The sequence below is a fragment of the Salvelinus namaycush genome, chromosome 12, assembly GCF_016432855.1.
Source record: "Salvelinus namaycush isolate Seneca chromosome 12, SaNama_1.0, whole genome shotgun sequence".
NCBI lineage: Eukaryota > Metazoa > Chordata > Actinopteri > Salmoniformes > Salmonidae > Salvelinus > Salvelinus namaycush.
The window spans coordinates 6,605,057-6,624,986 of NC_052318.1; the positions used below are offsets into that span (position 1 = coordinate 6,605,057).

The 19,930-nt window shown below is 46.2% G+C and overlaps 1 protein-coding gene across 2 annotated transcripts in view; it reads right to left on the bottom strand.

The window, feature by feature from the left end:
• Positions 1-202: 202 nt before the first annotated feature.
• Positions 203-19,930, bottom strand: part of LOC120056438 (serine/threonine-protein phosphatase 2A 55 kDa regulatory subunit B beta isoform) — a 154,612-nt gene continuing 134,884 nt past the window's right edge. For both annotated transcript variants that reach the window (XM_039004596.1, XM_039004597.1), the window contains exons 5-9: positions 3,011-3,188; positions 2,276-2,440; positions 891-1,060; positions 603-694; positions 203-482 (exon numbers count right to left, since the gene is read on the bottom strand). In XM_039004596.1, coding sequence (XP_038860524.1) covers positions 203-482; positions 603-694; positions 891-1,060; positions 2,276-2,440; positions 3,011-3,188 — 885 coding nt within the window. The remainder of the gene's footprint in view (positions 483-602; positions 695-890; positions 1,061-2,275; positions 2,441-3,010; positions 3,189-19,930) is intronic.

Genomic DNA, 19,930 nt, shown 5'->3' on the forward strand with positions numbered 1-19,930 from the left:
GTTCTGGTTGCAGCCGAGGGCAACCCTAGATTTACAACATGGGTGCAAGTCTCTGAGGTGGAGCGAAAGAAGAGAGCTGCAACGTTGTCTGTGTCTCTTCACAAGTTGCAGTGCGGCCAGAGATTCCCAGCCTTGCGGCCCTCTCTGAGGTGAGTGTGATCAGCCAGTCAGGAGGCTCTATGCTGGTCTGCTGCTCCATCCATTAGTTGACCTTGTCTTGGAATATGTAGAGGTTGTTGGTGGCGGCCACGGCGATGATGTTCTCAGAGGGGTGCCAGGCGCTGTGCAGGATCTTCTTGCTGAAGTCCAGGCTGTCCACGCTGATCTCGTCCTTGCGTCTCTTGCCCCCTACACACACCTTCCTGGGCTTCAGGATGGCCCGGGGCTTGCTGTTCTCTCTCGACGCCTCCAGGGTCACGTCACGCTTGGTGTTGCGGTCGAACATGCGGAAGAAGTTGTTGTACGAGCCGGTCATGATCACACTGCGGAGAGAGGGGTGGGGGGACACATCAATCCCATATATCCAACCTTAGCTATTCGTACATAGATGTGCACTATCAATAGATCCAGTCACACCGATCCTAACAGTGGCTGTGACTGACCTGTCAGACCCGTTCCAGACACATTCAAACTTGTCGAAGATGCAGTCGTTCTCATACAGGGAGCACAGCTTACTCCTCAGGTAGTCATGAACCTGGAACAGAAAGTCCATTGAGATGTATTTTCCAGACTCATATGTTCAGATACATATGGTTCTGGTAGTTTCCAATGCATCATTTCTTTGGTGCCCAGCAAGAATATGCAGAAATCATTCAAAACGATGTGATCTATGGCGTATTCAAGGTTTTGGCACTTCCAGAGAAAAGTGATGAGAGAGTGCTATACTCTACCTGGTAGGTCTCCAAAGGTTTGCTCTCCATGTTGAGGTCCCACACCTTGACCGTGAGGTAGTCCCGTGTCATCAGGTAGCGCCCGCTGTGGCTGAACTTGACGTCTGAGATGGACGATATGATCTCGGAGAAGAAGGAGCGGTTACTGGGGTCCTCTGGCTCCTCGAACACTGCAGGGGGAACAGACAGAGGACCAGGCCGTGTTAACGTCTGGCCCAAAAACACTGGAGGAGCAACTCTCTCTGGCTTCCAGCTTCAGTTGATTGATGGATCACTTTCACACTGCACCAGATATTGTATGCCATTGGCTGGCTCTGTTAAACAACTGCTAAATATGCAAAGGGAAAAATAGAGAAATGATGAGTCTAGTTGCAGAGAACCATTTCTCAGGTTAGCAGACATTTATTCCTCAGTAATAAAGTGGTCATATTTTTCAATGCAAACACATTAATACATCATTATTCACGTATGGGAACTGATAATCCATGTAACTTATTTACGAGTCGATCCATCCATATCCACTCTCAAACAGGCTGATAATTGATTTTAAATGCAAATGAAGCTTTTAACAGGCAATAGTTGGACACACAAATACTGCGAGCTTATGGAAGATATTAAATGCAAGACATGTGCCATTGAAAAATTATAATAAGGCTGTGAGTTTGTTCCCTATATAAACCCCTGTCTGTCTATGATCTGACAATGTGTTCAGCAGGGTGGAAAATTATGATTTGGGGTTTAGGGATGGTGCCTTGACTGACCTTGAAACATCAATATCACTGTGGGTGTGTGTGTGTGGGTACTGTTGGGGATTTGGATAAACTCAGAGCCATGAAGGAATACACACTGCCTCCTGTGGACTTTTGGTCCACCATTTAAATAGAACTAGTTCATAGAAAGATGGCAAAAACCACTGGAGGGGAAAAAAATCGATAAAATCCCCCTTGGCCTCACTGCGCTCCCTGTTTCCCTCCATTTCCACCTCAACAATCTTATTTTCCAATAATGTCTTACAGAAACAAGTCCACCTGCAGCTTAATATCAGTTCAACTAAATATAGCATGCAAGACATTACGTTCCCGACCACTGTGCCAGGACTCACCTGGGTCCCATCACACAAATACTCGTTAGATCACTGTGAGGCAAATTACTAAGTGGAACAGTAGCAATGAAAAGAAGTAGCCACGGGGGCTTCAGAGCCTATGATAGACACACTGCTTATGCTTAGGGCGAGGAGGTTTTCTGATCATGTGACCTGACCAGTACATGGACAACTCGGGTCCAGAGGTGTTCCTAGTCAACTAAACACTCCTGGCCCTTATAATAGAGCCTGCTGGCAATATTCAGTATATGAGTGGTTTGGGATGTGGCTGAGGCAGCCTTACATTTGGAGTGGTTGTCACACAGTGCTGAGGCCCTCATGTCACACAGTCGGATGGAGCCCTTGCTACTGCTGTAAACGAAGGTGTTACACTGGTTGGGTTGGAACTCTGCTGCTGTGATCACCTCCGTCAGCATCTCCATGTTGGCCGGCTTGATGTCCACGATGTCTGAGGTGTTGGGGTGAAGGAACTCAACCACATAGAGGAGTACTGATGCAATTCACAGCTTACAGTTTGAGACTTTAAACTAACTATTGGACAAGAGAAGGAAAGGAGAAAAACATAGCAACCCATTAGAAGCAAAAAATAAAGAAATTAAAACAATAAAACAGCTTGAGAAAAATGAACAGCAAAAACCAGCGCTGGTCCGAGTGAGGGAAATGACAGCAGGTCCCTCAGTGAGAACTGAGAAGAGGCTGGTTCGCCAGCAGCACTGTGATTGATAGAGTAACGAGGCTCAGTAAATAAGAAGCTCAATATGTGCCCAGGGCCCCACAGCTCAGTCATCCAATCTGCTGTCCATAGGGCATCTCATCTGTGATCCACGGGGAACCTCAAAGTGAAAATCAATGTTGATCGATGGGGATGTGTTCCTGTTTTAAGATGACCTCGTTGGCTTCTGGGAGGGGATGCAGATGACAGACAGACAGAAGAAAGAAAATCCAAAGTGAGACAACCTCTTAATATGAGCTCCTTAGCCATCAGTCTAGCAGTCTATGTTTGTTGAGAGAAGGATACTGAAACTTCGGTTGGTGATCTCCAGGTTCCACAGGTTAATTCTCAGGTCATCTGTGGACATGTAGGTCTCGTAGTCACTGTTCACAGAGATGGAGTTGATGTGGTACGTGTGGGCATTGGAGAATACTCGCCTGGGAGTGGCTTCCACCATCAGGTCCATGGGCTGCAGCACTGGTACCTGGGGGAGAGAGAGAGAGAGATAGAGAGAGAACCAGTATTTCAGTATGGGCTGTTCATGTCTCAGACTGAGCTCCTACAGCCATAATGAGTAACCCCATGTTGTCACAGGGAGTAGGGGCCCTTAATGATGGCAAATCTCAGCCGGGGCCCCTACACACCCGCCACACGGCAGGGGGCCCCCACAGAGACCCAGTCCCCCACTGTGCAGTGCCTCGTCTGCCACACTCACACAGTTCAAGGGCTCATTCCTCTACAAATGTTCTAGATTTTTCCTTGAATGCTCCTTGCAATTTAGACTAATGTAACACCAACTCAGGGGAATCAGCAGGAGGCTTGATGCCACATGATCCTATATACGCATCAGCAAGCACAGCTAATGAAGTCACTGAAACCCTCAACAAAGAGTTGCAGTCTGTTTTGGAATACACTGGTCCTGAACATCTCTAAAACTAAGAGCATTGTATTTGGGACAAATCATTTCTTACATGCTAGACCTCAGCTGAATCTGGTATTGAATGGTGTGGCTGTTGAACAAGTTGAGGAGACTAAATTACTTGGCGTTACCTTAGATTGTAAACTGGCATGGTCAAAACATATAGATTCAATGGTTGTAAATATGGGGAGAGCTCTGTCCGTGATAAAGAGATGCTCTGCTTTTTGGACACCACACTCCAAAAAGCATGTCCTGCCGGCTCTAGTTTTGTCTAATCTTGATTATTGTCCAGTCGTGTGGTCCAGTGCTGCGAGGAATTACCTAGTTAAGCTGCAGCTGGTCCAGAACAGAGTGGCACGTCTTGCTCTTCATTGTAATCAGAGGGCTGATATTAATACTATGCATGCCAGTCTCTCTTGGCTAAGAGTTGAGGAGAGACTGACTGCATCACTTCTTTTTATAAGAAACATTAATGTGTTGAAAATCCCAAATTGTTTGCATAGTCAACTTACACACAGCTCTGACACACACACTTACCCTACCAGACATGCCACTAGGGGTCTTTTCATAGTCACCAAATCCAGAACAAATTCAAGAAAACGTACAGGATTATATAGAGCCCTTATTGCCTGGAACTTCCATCTCATATTGCTCAAATAAACAGTAAACCTGGTTTCTACAAACAGATAAAGCAACACCTCACGGCACAAAGCCTCTCCCCTATTTGACCTAGATAGTTTGTGTGTATGTATTGATATGTAGGCTACGTGTGTCTTTAAAAAAAATGTATGTAGTTCTGTCCTTGAGCTGTTCTTGTCTATTGATGTTCTGTATTATGTCATTCTGTATTATGTTTCATGTTTTGTGTGGACCCCAGGAAGAGTAGCTGCTGCTTTTGCAACAGCTAACGGGGATCCTAATAAAACACCAAATACAAGAGCATTAGGGTTTTCCGATGGATGGTGATTGCAAGATATAGGAAACCTTGTGGCTGTTAACTTGTTCACATTTTTTATATAGGCATGCAGCCATATCTACAGCCATATTGGCAAAACCCCCAAAATCAGTTTCAAATACACTATATATACAAAAGTATGTGGACACCCCTTCAAATGAGTGGATTTGGCTATTTCAGCCACACCCGTTGCTGACAGGTACAGTTAAAGTCTAAAGTTTACATAAACCTTAGCCAAATACATTTAAACTCAGTTTTTCACAATTCCTGACATTTAATCCTTGTAAAATGCACTGTCTTAGGTCAGTTAGGATCACCACTTTATTTTAAGAATGTGAAATGGCAGAATAATAGTAGAGAGAAAGATTTATTTCAGTTTTTATTTCTTTCATCACATTCCCAGTGGGTCAGAAGTTTACATACACTCAATTAGTATTTGGTAGCATTGCAATTAAATTGTTTAACGTGGGTCAAATGTTTCGGGTAGCCTTCCACAAGCTTCCCACAATAAGTTGGGTGAATTTTGGCCCATTCCTCCTGACAGAGCTGGTGTAACTGAGTCAGGTTTGAAGGCCTCCTTGCTCGCAAATGGTATTTCAGTTCTGCCCACAACTTTTCTATAGGATTAAGGTCAGGGCTTTGTGATGGCCACTCCAATACCTTGACTTTGTTGTCCTTAAGCGATTTTGTCACAACTTTGGAAGTATGCTTGGACCCATTTGCGACCAAGCTTTAACTTCCTGTCTGATGACTTGAGATGTTGCTTCAAAATATCCACATAATTTTCTTTCCTTATGATGCCATCTATTTTGTGAAGTGCGCCAGTACTTCCTGCAGCAAAGCACCCCCACAACATGATGCTGCCACCCCCGTGCTTCACGGTTGGGATGGTGTTCTTCGGCTTGCAAGCCTCCCCCTTTTTCCTCCAAACATAACGATGGTCATTATGGTCAAACAGTTCTATTTTTGTATCATCAGACCAGAGAAAATGTATCTAAAAATTACGATCTTTGTCCCCATGTGCAGTTGCAAACCGTAGTGTATGTAACCGTAGTGTAGTGTATGTAAACTTCTTACCCACTGGAATTGTGATACAGTGAATTATAAGTGAAATAATCTGTCTGTAAACAATTGTTGGAAAAATTACTTGTGTCATGCACAAAGTAGACGTCCTAACCGACTTGCCAAAACTATAGTTTGATAACAAGAAATTCGTGGAGTGGTTGAAAAACGAGTTTTAATGACTCCAACCTAAGTATATGTAAACTACCGACTTCAACTTGATATAAAATCGAGCACACCGCCATGCAATCTCCATAGACAAACATTGTCAGCAGAATGGCCTTACTGAAGAGCTCAGTGACTTTCAACATGGCACCGTCATAGGATGCCACCTTTCCAACAGTCAGTTCATCAAATTTCTGCCCTGCCAGAGCTGTCCCGGTCAACTGCACACAAGCCTAAGATCACCATGCAATGCCAAGCGTCGGCTAGAGTGATGTAAAACTCGCCGCCATTGGATTCTGGAGCAGTGGAAACACGTTCTCTGGAGTGATGAATCACGCTTCACCATCCGGCATTCCGACGGACAAATCTGTGTTTGACGGATACCAGGAGAACGCTACCTGCCCTAATGCATAGTGCCAACTGTAAAGTTTGGTGGAGGAGGAATAATGCTCTGGGGATGTTGGTCATGGTTCAGGTTAGGCCACTTACTTCCAGTGAAGGGAAATCTTAACGCTACAGCATACAATGACACTCTAGACGATTCTGTGCTTCCAACTGTGTGGCAACAGTTTGGGTAAGGCCCTTTCCTGTTTCAGCATGACAATGCCCCGCGCACAAAGCGAGGTCCATACAGAAATGGCTTGTCGAGATCTGTGTGGAAGAACTTGACTAGCCTGTATAGAGCCCTGACCTCAACCCCATCGAACACCTTTGGGATGAATTAGAACGCCGACTGCGAGCCAGGCCTAATCGCCCAACATCAGTGGCCGACCTCACTAATGGTCTTGTGGCTGAATGGAAGCAAGTCCCTGCAGGAATGTTCCATCAACAAGTGGAAAGCTTTCCCAGAGGAGTGGAGGCTGTTATAGCAGCAAAGGGGGGGACCAACTCCATATTAATACAGATGATTTAGGAATGAGATGTTCGACGAGCAGGTGTCCATATACTTTTGGTCATGTAGTGTATCTTGATACCAAAACAAGGTTTGTAATGTATACAGGTCAACCAGTAGCACTGACTACTCCTTAATTTGTGTGGAGCTGGCAGGTGTTGCGTGTGTTATTGACAGAGACCCTCCCTCTGTCTCTCTGTGATCCCCCTGTCTCTCTGTTATCCCCCTGTCTCTCTGTGATTCACCTGTCTCTCTGTGATTCACCTGTCTCTCTGTGATTCACCTGTCTCTCTGTGATTCCCCTGTCTCTCTGTGATTATCCTGTCTCTCTGTGATCCCCCTGTCTCTCTGTGATTCCCCTGTCTCTCTGTGATTCCCCTGTCTCTCTGTGATTCCCCTGTCTCTCTGTGATTCCCCTGTCTCTCTGTGATTCACCTGTCTCTCTGTGATCCCCCTGTCTCTCTGTGATTCCCCTGTCTCTCTGTGACTCACCTGTCTCTCTGTGATTCCCGTCTCTCTGTGACTCACCTGTCTCTCTGTGATCCCCCTGTCTCTCTGTGATCCCCCTGTCTCTCTGTGATCCTCCTGTCTCTCTGATTCCCGTCTCTCGGTGATTCATCTGTCTCTCTGTGATTCACCTGTCTCTCTGTGATTCCCGTCTCTCTGTGATTCATCTGTCTCCCTGTGATTCACCTGTCTCTCTGTGATTCACCTGTCTCTCTGTGATTCACCTGTCTCTCTGTGATTCACCTGTCTCTCTGTGATTCCCGTCTCTCTGTGATTCCCGTCTCTCTGTGATTCACCTGTCTCTCTGTGATTCACCTGTCTCTCTGTGATTCACCTGTCTCTCTGTGATTCCCGTTTCTCTGTGATTCCCGTCTCTCTGTGATTCACCCGTCTCTCTGTGATTCACCCGTCTCTCTGTGATTCACCCGTCTCTCTGTGATTCACCCGTCTCTCTGTGATTCACCTGTCTCTCTGTGATTCACCCGTCTCTCTGTGATTCACCTGTCTCTCTGTGATTCACCTGTCTCTCTGTGATTCACCTGTCTGTGCTGCAAAAGCATTAGAAGCAGAGAGCTTGTAAACGACCCTCACAGAGCATACAGGAGAAGCAGCTGTAGCCTGCAGCCCCCCGCCAGGGAACCCCCACACACACCCCTACCTTCACTAAGACTGGCCCTCACACACACAGAAACACATGCACAATCACAGACATGCACACACGAATACTGGCACACGCACGTGCACACACTGGCAGCGTGCACACACTGGCAGCGTGCACACACTGGCAGCGTGCACACACTGGCAGCGTGCGCGCACACACACACATTGTATCCTGTCTGTGCAGTGATAAATGCCCCCCAGCCTGTCTCCCCACAGACACACACGCACGCACGCACGCACGCACGCACGCACGCACGCACGCACGCACGCACGCACGCACGCACGCACGCACACACACACACACACACACACACACACACACACACACACACACACACACACACACACACACACACACACACACACACACAGACTTGGAACGAGATTTCTACAGTTCTCAGCCATAATCCCTCATTCTCTAATGGTCTATAGGCTCAGCACGGAGAAGGGGAAAGCAAAATATTCAGCAGAGAGAGAGACAAAGAGAGAAACAGGGAGAGAGACAGAGAGAGAGACAAAGAGAGAAACAGGGAGAGAGACAGAGAGAGAGACAAAGAGAGAAACAGGGAGAGAGACAGAGACAGATAGAGACAGAGAGAGAAACAGGGAGAGAGACAGAGACAGATAGAGACAGAGAGAGAAACAGGGAGAGAGACAGAGAGAGAGACAGAGACAGATATAGAGAGAAACAGGGAGAGAGACAGAGAGAGAGACAGAGAGAGAGACAGAGACAGATAGAGACTACCCCTTTGTTAAGAGAGGGGGGGTTAACGAGGGGTGGAAACTCAGGATACTTGACAACGAGGACTCTGAGTCAGCTAATATAAATCTCTATAAGTCTGGAACAGTAATGGTACAGGGCAACCCCAAACAGTTTCAGCTGGACTTTAACCTAATCAAATAATTAGCCCAGCAGGAGAAGCTCCCTTGATAAAGATACCCCCACCCCAAGCAGGTCAGACCAGACCTCTTCATCATATAACCCCACAGACGAGCAACCCTCAGCAGACAGTCAACCTCCCAGCACAGAGTACTTCTCCCTCATTGAAATGAAGGATAAATTCACCCAGCTGGAGGTAAGGCAGGTGGAGCTGGAACAGCAGGTGATTACACTCCAGTCAGCACAGACCCAGACAACAGTCCAGCACAACAACACCCCCTTAACCAGACCCGGAGTGCTGGAGGTGGAGAGAGACATATCTGCACTCTGGACAGTGGTGAGACAACTTCAACAGGAGAAAGAGCAGGAGCAGAACAGAGCACTAGAGGAGAGGATCAGACTGCTGGAGGAGAGGTTGAGGGGGATGGCGTGTGACAGAGAACAACCCACTAGAGAGGTGGCCATCCCCACAGAGAAGCCAGCAGAACAGCCCACCTCAGCAACCGACAAAAGTCTCGACACCACAGCAGAACAGTCCACACCAGACCCTGACCATAGAGTCGACATCACAGCAGAACAGTCCACACCAGACCCTGACCATAGAGTCGACATCACAGCAGAACAGTCCACACCAGACCCTGACCATAGCCTTGACATCACAGCAGAACAGTCCACCCCAGACCCTGACCATAGCCTTGACATCACAGCAGAACAGTCCACATCAGCAACCGACAAAAGTCTCGACACCACAGCAGAACAGTCCACACCAGACCCTGACCATAGAGTCGACATCACAGCAGAACAGTCCACACCAGACCCTGACCATAGCCTTGACATCACAGCAGAACAGTCCACCCCAGACCCTGACCATAGCCTTGACATCACAGCAGAACAGCCCACCTCAGCAACCGACAAAAGTCTCGACACCACAGCAGAACAGTCCACACCAGACCCTGACCATAGAGTCGACATCACAGCAGAACAGTCCACACCAGACCCTGACCATAGAGTCGACATCACAGCAGAACAGTCCACACCAGACCCTGACCATAGAGTCGACATCACAGCAGAACAGTCCACACCAGACCCTGACCATAGCCTTGACATCACAGCAGAACAGTCCACCCCAGACCCTGACCATAGAGTCGACATCACAGCAGAACAGTCCACACCAGACCCTGACCATAGAGTCGACATCACAGCAGAACAGACAAAAGAAAAACCCCAAGCCCAGCGGCTCTCACCCCCTCTGAGCACCCCCCCTGTCAGCCACCCTGATAGCCCTCCTGACAACCCCCCCACACCCACTGAGGACAAACACAAGACACAGATTGTTCTCCTTATGGACTCAAATGGGAAATATATAGAAGAAAAAAAACTTTTTCCCAAACACAGTGTGTCTAAACTCTGGTGTCCAAACACCCAGCGCGCCCTAGACCTTCTGTCTGAGGACAAACTAGGCTCACCTAGCCACATAATAATACACACAGGCACAAACGACCTGAGAGCACAGCAGGAAAGGGTGGCCACAGCACTGAAGGGAGTGATTGAAAAAGCTTCTTCTACTTTCCCCAACGCACAAGTGGTTATCTCCACCCTGCTACCACGAAAAGACTTCCACCCTGCTACAATACAGCGGGTAAACACAAGCATTTCCCGTGACTGTGCCTCAAAACCAAATGTTTTCCTGGCCCACCACTCCACCCTGGACTTGAACAGCCTCTATGACCAGGTCCACCTCTACAAGGCAGCAGTGCCCACCTTTGCCCGGACTCTAAAGGACATCGCTCTCAAACGCAGCCCCAACACTTCACACAGGAGCAACAGATCAATAGACACCCCACCCAGACCAGCGAGACACCCTCCAAGACCTGCAGGACCCCCCCCCTGGACCTACACATAGAGGACCCACGCCAAGAGGACTTACATCCAGAACACAGCACCCCCAGACACATCCACACCCACACCACAACCAATCAACACCCCCCCACATCAACCATGCCCACACCCCATTTAGGCCCCATCAGATCAGACCTATGCCACTCCTGCCCACCCCATGCACCCCACCCCTGCAAAGAGGGCATCAACATGGAAGTCACACATACGCCCAGGTAGTGAGCGGGCAAACAGGCCTAACCCCCACTCTTACACTCGCCCAAGCCAACGGCATGTACCAGATGCTCAGCAGGCTCTGCTCACACTTACTGGCCTGAGGCCAAACCACGACCAACAACATTGGACACTTTATGGAACAAAAAGCCTTCACTATATCATCCTGGAATATCCAAGGCCTGAGGTCATCTGCCTTTGGCCTAAAGAGCAGGAACCCGGACTTCACCAAAGAAATCGGTAATACAGACATTGTCATCCTGCAAGAAACATGGTATAGAGGAGACGGACCCACTGGTTGCCCTCTAGGTTACAGAGAGCTGGTAGTCCCATCCACCAAACTACCAGGTGTGAAACAGGGAAGAGACTCAGGGGGTATGCTAATTTGGTATAGAGCAGACCTAACTCACTCCATTAAATTAATCAAAACAGGAACATTTTACATTTGGCTAGAAATTCAAAAGGAAATTATCTTAACAGAGAAAAATGTCCTCCTGTGTGCTACCTATATCCCCCCACTAGAATCCCCATACTTTAATGAAGACAGCTTCTCCATCCTGGAGGGGGAAATCAATCATTTCCAGGCCCAGGGACATGTATTAGTCTGTGGCGACCTAAATGCCAGAACTGGACAAGAACCTGACACCCTCAGCACACAGGGGGACAAACACCTGCCTGCAGGTGACAGCATTCCCTCCCCCATATGCCCCCCTAGGCACAACTATGACAACATAACCAACAAAAACGGGTCACAACTCCTGCAGCTCTGTCGCACGCTGGGTATGTACATAGTCAATGGTAGGCTTCGAGGGGACTCCTATGGTGTACCATAGGAGTCCCCTCGAAGCCTACCATTGACTATGTACATACCCAGCTATAGCTCATCTCTTGGCAGTAGCACTGTAGACTACTTTATCACTGACCTCAACCCAGAGTCTCTCAGAGCGTTCACAGTCAGCCCACTGACACCCCTATCAGACCACAGCAAAATCACAGTCTACTTGAACAGAGCAATACTCAATCATGAGGCATCAAAGCCAAAGGAACTGAGTAACATTAAGAAATGCTATAGATGGAAGGAATGCAGTTTGGAAACGTACCAAAAAACAATTAGGCAACAACAAATTCAATCCCTTTTAGACAATTTCCTGGGTAAAACGTTCCACTGCAATAGTGAAGGTGTAAACTTGGCAGTAGAAAATCTTAACAGTATATTTGACCTCTCAGCTTCCCTATCAAATCTAAAAATCTCAAATAGAAAACCGAAGAAAATGAACAACAATGACAAATGGTTTGATGAAGAATGCAAAAATCTAAGAAAGAAATTGAGAAACCTGTCCAACCAAAAACATAGACCCGGAAAACCTGAGTCTACGCCTTCACTATGGTGAATCACTAAAACAATACAGAAATACACTACGGAAAAAGAAGGAACAGCACGTCAGAAATCAGCTCAATGTAATTGAAGAATCCATAGACTCTAACCAATTCTGGGAAAATTGGAAAACACTAAACAAACAACAACACAAAGAATTATCTATCCAAAATGGAGATGTATGGGTAAACCACTTCTCCAATCTTTTTGGCTCTATAACAAAGAATAAAGAGCAAAAACATATACAAGATCAAATACAAATCCTAGAATCAACTATTAAAGACTACCAGAACCCACTGGATTCTCCAATTACCTTGAATGAGTTACAGGACAAAATAAAAACCCTCCAACCCAAAAAGGCCTGTGGTGTTGATGGTATCCTTAATGAAATGATCAAATATACAGACAACAAATTCCAATTGGCTATACTAAAACTCTTTAACATCGTCCTTAGCTCTGGCATCTTCCCCAAAATTTGGAACCAAGGACTGATCACCCCAATCCACAAAAGTGGAGACAAATTTGACCCCAATAACTACCGTGGAATATGCGTCAACAGTAACCTTGGGAAAATCCTCTGCATTATCATTAACAGCAGACTCGTACATTTCCTCAATGAAAACAATGTACTGAGCAAATGTCAAATTGGCTTTTTACCAAATTACCGTACAACAGACCATGTATTCACCCTACACACCCTAATTGACAACCAAACAAACCAAAACAAAGGCAAAGTCTTCTCATGCTTTGTTGATTTCAAAAAAGCCTTCGACTCAATTTGGCATGAGGGTCTGCTATACAAATTGATGGAAAGTGGTGTTGGGGGTAAAACATACGACATTATAAAATCCATGTACACAAACAACAAGTGTGCGGTTAAAATTGGCAAAAAACACACATTTCTTCACACAGGGTCGTGGGGTGAGACAGGGATGCAGCTTAAGCCCCACCCTCTTCAACATATATAAACGAATTGGCGCGGGCACTAGAACAGTCTGCAGCACCCGGCCTCACCCTACTAGAATCCGAAGTCAAATGTCTACTGTTTGCTGATGATCTGGTGCTTCTGTCACCAACCAAGGAGGGCCTACAGCAGCACCTAGATCTTCGGCAAAGATTCTGTCAGACCTGGGCCCTGACAGTAAATCTCAGTAAGACCAAAATAATGGTGTTCCAAAAAAGGTCCAGTCGCCAGGACCACAAATTCCATCTAGACACTGTTGCCCTAGAGCACACAAAAAACTATACATACCTCGGCCTAAACATCAGCGCCACAGGTAACTTCCACAAAGCTGTGAACGATCTGAGAGACAAGTCAAGAAGGGCATTCTATGCCATCAAAAGGAACATAAATTTCAACATACCAATTAGGATCTGGCTAAAAATACTTGAATCAGTCATACAGCCCATTGCCCTTTATGGTTGTGAGGTCTGGGGTCCGCTCACCAACCAAGACTTCACAAAATGGGACAAACACCAAATTGAGACTCTGCATGCAGAATTCTGCAAAAATATCCTCCGTGTACAATGTAGAACACCAAATAATGCATGCAGAGCAGAATTAGGCCGATACCCACTAATTATCAAAATCCAGAAAAGAGCCGTTAAATTCTACAACCACCTAAAAGGAAGCGATTCCCAAACCTTCCATAACAAAGCCATCACCTACAGAGAGATGAACCTGGAGAAGAGTCCCCTAAGCAAGCTGGTCCTAGGGCTCTGTTCACAAACACAAACACACCCCACAGAGCCCCAGGACAACAGCACAATTAGACCCAACCAAATCATGAGAAAACAAAAAGATAATTACTTGACACATTGGAAAGAATTAACAAAAAAACAGAGCAAACTAGAATGCTATTTGGCCCTAAACAGAGAGTACACAGTGGCAGAATACCTGACCACTGTGACTGACCCAAACTTAAGGAAAGCTTTGACTATGTACAGACTCAGTGAGCATAGCCTTGCTATTGAGAAAGGCCGCCGTAGGCAGACATGGCTCTCAAGAGAAGACAGGCTATGTGCTCACTGCCCACAAAATGAGGTGGAAACTGAGCTGCACTTCCTAACCTCCTGCCCAATGTATGACCATATTAGAGAGACATATTTCCCTCAGATTACACAGATCCACAAAGAATTCGAAAACAAATCCAATTTTGATAAACTCCCATATCTACTGGGTGAAATTCCACAGTGTGCCATCACAGCAGCAAGATTCGTGACCTGTTGCCACAAGAAAAGGGCAACCAGTGATGAAAAAAAACAACATTGTAAATACAACCCATATTTATGCTTATTTATTTTCCCTTGTGTACTTTAACCATTTGTACATTGTTACAACACTGTATATATATAATATGACATTTGTAATGTCTTTATTGTTTTGAAACTTCTGTATGTGTAATGTTTACTGTTAATTTTTATTGTTTATTTCACTTTTGTATATTATCTACCTCACTTGCTTTGGCAATGTTAACACATGTTTCCCATGCCAATAAAGCCCCTTGAATTGAATTGAATAGAGACAGAGAGAGAAACAGGGAGAGAGACAGAGAGAGAGACAGAGACAGATAGAGAGAGAAACAGGGAGAGAGACAGAGAGAGAAACAGGGAGAGACAGAGAAAGAGACAGAGACAGATAGAGAGAGAAACAGGGAGAGAGACAGAGACAGATACAGATAGAGACAGAGAGAGAAACAGGGAGAGAGACAGAGAGAGAGACAGAGAGAAACAGAGACAGATACAGAGAGAGACATAGACAGACAGAGATAGAGACAGAGAGAGAGACAGAGACAGAGAGAGGGGGAAGGAAGGGGAGAGAGAGAGAGGAGAGTGATATCTTGTGACAGAGAGGGGGCGTGGGACATGTCCACTGATATATGATATCCTGCGACAGAGAGGGGGAGTGGGACATGTCCACTGATATATGATATCTTGTGACAGAGCGGGGGAGTGGGACATGTCCACTGATATATGATATCTTGTGACAGAGAGGGGGAGTGGGACATGTCCACTGATATATGATATCTTGTGACAGAGAGGGGGAGTGGGACATGTCCACTGATATATGATATCTTGTGACAGAGTGGGACATGTCCACTGATATATGATATCTTGTGACAGAGAGGGGGAGTGGGACATGTCCACTGATATATGATATCTTGTGACAGAGTGGGACATGTCCACTGATATATGATATCTTGTGACAGAGAGGGGGAGTGGGACATGTCCACTGATATATGATATCCTGCGACAGAGAGGGGGTTGTGGGACATGTCCACTGATATATGATATCTTGTGACAGAGAGGGGGAGTGGGACATGTCCACTGATATATGATATCTTGTGACATAGAGGGGGAGTGGGACATGTCCACTGATATATGATATCTTGTGACAGAGAGGGGGAGTGGGACATGTCCACTGATATATGATATCTTGTGACAGAGAGGGGGAGTGGGACATGTCCACTGATATATGATATCTTGTGACAGAGAGGGGGAGTGGGACATGTCCACTGATATATGATATCTTGTGACAGAGAGGGGGAGTGGGACATGTCCACTGATATATGATATCTTGTGACAGAGAGGGGGAGTGGGACATGTCCACTGATATATGATATATTGTGACAAAGAGGGGGTTGTGGGACATGTCCACTGATATATGATATCTTGTGACAGAGAGGGGGAGTGGGACATGTCCACTGATATATGATATCTTGTGACAGAGAGGGGGAGTGGGACATGTCCACTGATATATGATATCTTGTGACAGAGAGGGGGAGTGGGACATGTCCACTGATGTACACTGACTGCACGCACGCACGCACGCACACACACACACACACACACACACACACACACACACACACACACACACACACACACACACACACACACACACACACACACACACACACACACACACACACGCATGCAGGGCCCAGCCTGGCACAGCACAGCCAATGTGATTATCAGATAAGAGTCTGCTAGCATGATGAGTGTCTCTCAGCACCACGGTCACAACATCACACAGCGGAGGTGGAGGAGGAGCATGCTGCAGAGACTGCTGAGGTCATTAACTCATACATCAATGTCTGTTCGTCAGATGAAGCAGCCAGCGCTGAGAGGAGCTGCTTCTGTCTACAATTATTACTCAATAGAAAGAAGTGGACGTGAATCAAGCCAAGCGGGTGATATGTTCACTTAAGACAGGAGACGCATAGCAAACCCAGCGGCAGGTATCCTAGTGGTTAGAGCGTTGGGCCACTAACCAAAAGGTGGATCAAATCCCCGACCTGACAAGATGAAAATCTGTCGTTCTGCCGCTGTGCAAGCCAGTTAACCCACTGTTCCCCGGGTGCCGAAAATGTGGATGTCGAATAAGGCAGCCCCCCACACCTCTCTGATTCAGAGGGATTGGGCTAAATGCAGAAGACACATTTCAGTTGAAGGCATTCAGTTGTACAACTGACTAGGTATCCCCCCTTTCATTCAGTTGTACAACTGACTAGGTATCCCCCTTTCATTCAGTTGTACAACTGACTAGGTATCCCCCTTTCATTCCGTTGGACAACTGACTAGGTATCCCCCTTTCATTCAGTTGTACAACTGACTAGGTATCCCCCCTTTCATTCAGTTGTACAACTGACTAGGTATCCCCCTTTCATTCAGTTGGACAACTGACTAGGTATCCCCCTTTCATTCAGTTGGACAACTGACTAGGTATCCCCCTTTCATTCAGTTGTTCAACTGACTAGGTATCCCCCTTTCATTCAGTTGGACAACTGACTAGGTATCCCCCTTTCATTCAGTTGGACAACTGACTAGGTATCCCCCTTTCATTCAGTTGTTCAACTGACTAGGTACCCCCCTTTCATTCAGTTGTACAACTGACTAGGTATCCCCCTTTCATTCCGTTGGACAACTGACTAGGTATCCCCCTTTCATTCAGTTGGACAACTGACTAGGTATCCCCCTTTCATTCAGTTGGACAACTGACTAGGTATCCCCCTTTCATTCAGTTGTTCAACTGACTAGGTATCCCCCTTTCATTCAGTTGGACAACTGACTAGGTATCCCCCTTTCATTCAGTTGTTCAACTGACTAGGTATCCCCCTTTCATTCAGTTGGACAACTGACTAGGTATCCCCCTTTCATTCAGTTGGACAACTGACTAGGTATCCCCTTTCATTCAGTTGGACAACTGACTAGGTATCCCCCCTTTCATTCAGTTGTTCAACTGACTAGGTATCCCCCTTTCATTCAGTTGGACAACTGACTAGGTATCCCCCTTTCATTCAGTTGGACAACTGACTAGGTATCCCCCTTTCATTCAGTTGGACAACTGACTAGGTATCCCCCTTTCATTCAGTTGGACAACTGACTAGGTATCCCCTTTCATTCAGTTGGACAACTGACTAGGTATCCCCCCTTTCATTCAGTTGTTCAACTGACTAGGTATCCCCCTTTCATTCAGTTGGACAACTGACTAGGTATCCCCCCTTTCATTCAGTTGGACAACTGACTAGGTATCCCCCTTTCCTTCAACCCAAATTTATAGTAAATCCTCCTTCAAGTGTACCGTCTCACCCTAAACCCAAAGAGGATTCACTGTGGACATTTTCAATAACATTGATCCCGTATTGGGGTCACTTAGGGTTAAGTGTAGTCAGTACGGTCCCCTGCAGGCCAGGGCAATGGGACAGACTGACAGAGAATTCTGCATCCTCTCTGATGGGTGACATCATGTTTTCTCTCAGAGTGACTGACAGCCAGGAGTCCCAATCATCTGTGAACCTGGGAGTCTCTAACTGACCAGTCCTGGAACACTGTCCCTCCCTCCCACCAGCTTGTTCCCATTCCATTATGTTTCACAATCCCATCTCTCAGGCATCATGTGATTCCTATTGATTTCCAAAGGCTGTGTTGTGTAAGGGTCAATTTGGGTCCAGAGTGGAAAATAAGAGCATGAAGAGATAAGGATGATTGGGGCGAGCCAGGGGTCCAAATATTGATATCGTTTCTGCACCGCTCACTTTTCTAAATCAATCTAATATTTACTGAGGAGGACTGAGGACTATGAGCTCTATGAGCTCTCCTGTCTCAGCCTCCAGTATTTATGCTGCAGTAGTTTATGTGTTGGGGGGCTAGGGTCAGTTGGTTATATCTGGAGTACTTCTCCTGTCTTATCCAGTGTCCTGTGTGAATTTAAGTATGCTCTCTCTAATTCTCTCCTTCTCTCTTTCTTTCTCTCTCTCGGAGAACCTGAACCCTAGGACCATACGTCAGGACTACCGGGCATGATGACTCCTTGCTGTCCCCAGTCCACCTGGCCTTGCTGCTGTTCCAGTTTCAACTGTTCTGCCTGCGGTTATGGGACCCCTACCTGTCCCAGACCTGCTGTTTTCAACTCTTAATGATCGGCTATGAAAAGCCAACTGACATTTATTCCTGATTATTATTTGACCATGCTTGTCACTTATGAACATTTTGAACATCTTGGCCATGTTCTGTTATAATCTCCACCCGGCACAGCCAGAAGAGGACTGGCCACCCCTCATAGCCTGGTTCCTCTCTAGGTTTCTTCCTAGGTTTTGGCCTTTCTAGGGAGTTTTTCCTAGCCACCGTGCTTCTACACCTGCATTGCTTGCTGTTTGGGGTTTTAGGCTGGGTTTCTGTACAGCACTTCAAGATATTAGCTGATGTACGAAGGGCTATATAAAATAAACTTGATTTGATTTGATTTGAACAAAGAAAAATGTGTAAATTTCACTTTTTTAAATCTATAGATAAAGACAGATGATTGGGACTCCTGGCTGTCAGTCACTCTGAGAGAAAACATGATGTCACCCATCAGGTTGATGGTTGTTCTGGGTTGTTGTTCTGGGTTGTTGTTCTGGGTTGTTGTTCTGTTGTTCTGGGTTGTTGTTCTGGGTTGTTGTTCTGGGTGGTTGTTCTGGGTTGTTGTTCTGGGTTGTTGTTCTGGGTTGTTGTTCTGTTGTTCTGGGTTGTTGTTCTGGGTTGTTGTTCTGTTGTTCTGGGTTGTTGTTCTGGGTTGTTGTTCTGTTGTTCTGGGTTGTTGTTCTGGGTGGTTGTTCTGTTGTTCTGGGTTGTTGTTCTGGGTTGTTGTTCTGTTGTTCTGGGTTGTTGTTCTGGGTGGTTGTTCTGTTGTTCTGGGTTGTTGTTCTGGGTTGTTGTTCTGTTGTTCTGGGTTGTTGTTCTGGGTTGTTGTTCTGGGTTGTTGTTCTGTTGTTCTGGGTTGTTGTTCTGGGTTGTTGTTCTGTTGTTCTGGGTTGTTGTTCTGGGTTGTTGTTCTGTTGTTCTGGGTTGTTGTTCTGGGTTGTTGTTCTGTTGTTCTGGGTTGTTGTTCTGGGTTGTTGTTCTGTTGTTCTGGGTTGTTGTTCTGGGTTGTTGTTCTGTTGTTCTGGGTTGTTGTTCTGGGTTGTTGTTCTGTTGTTCTGGGTTGTTGTTCTGGGTGGTTCTTTCACGTATCACGAGGATGATGAAAATGTGTATTTTACGGTGTATAAAGAACAGAAAACAAGCACCAGATATAACCTGTATGGTATCATGGTCATATCATCTGAAAGCTGCCATTAGAGCTGACACCAACATGTCTGTGTTTCCATGGAGATGGGGGTGATTTTTTGATTAGGGCTGGGCGATACAGCCTAAAACACATATCTCATAATATATATCT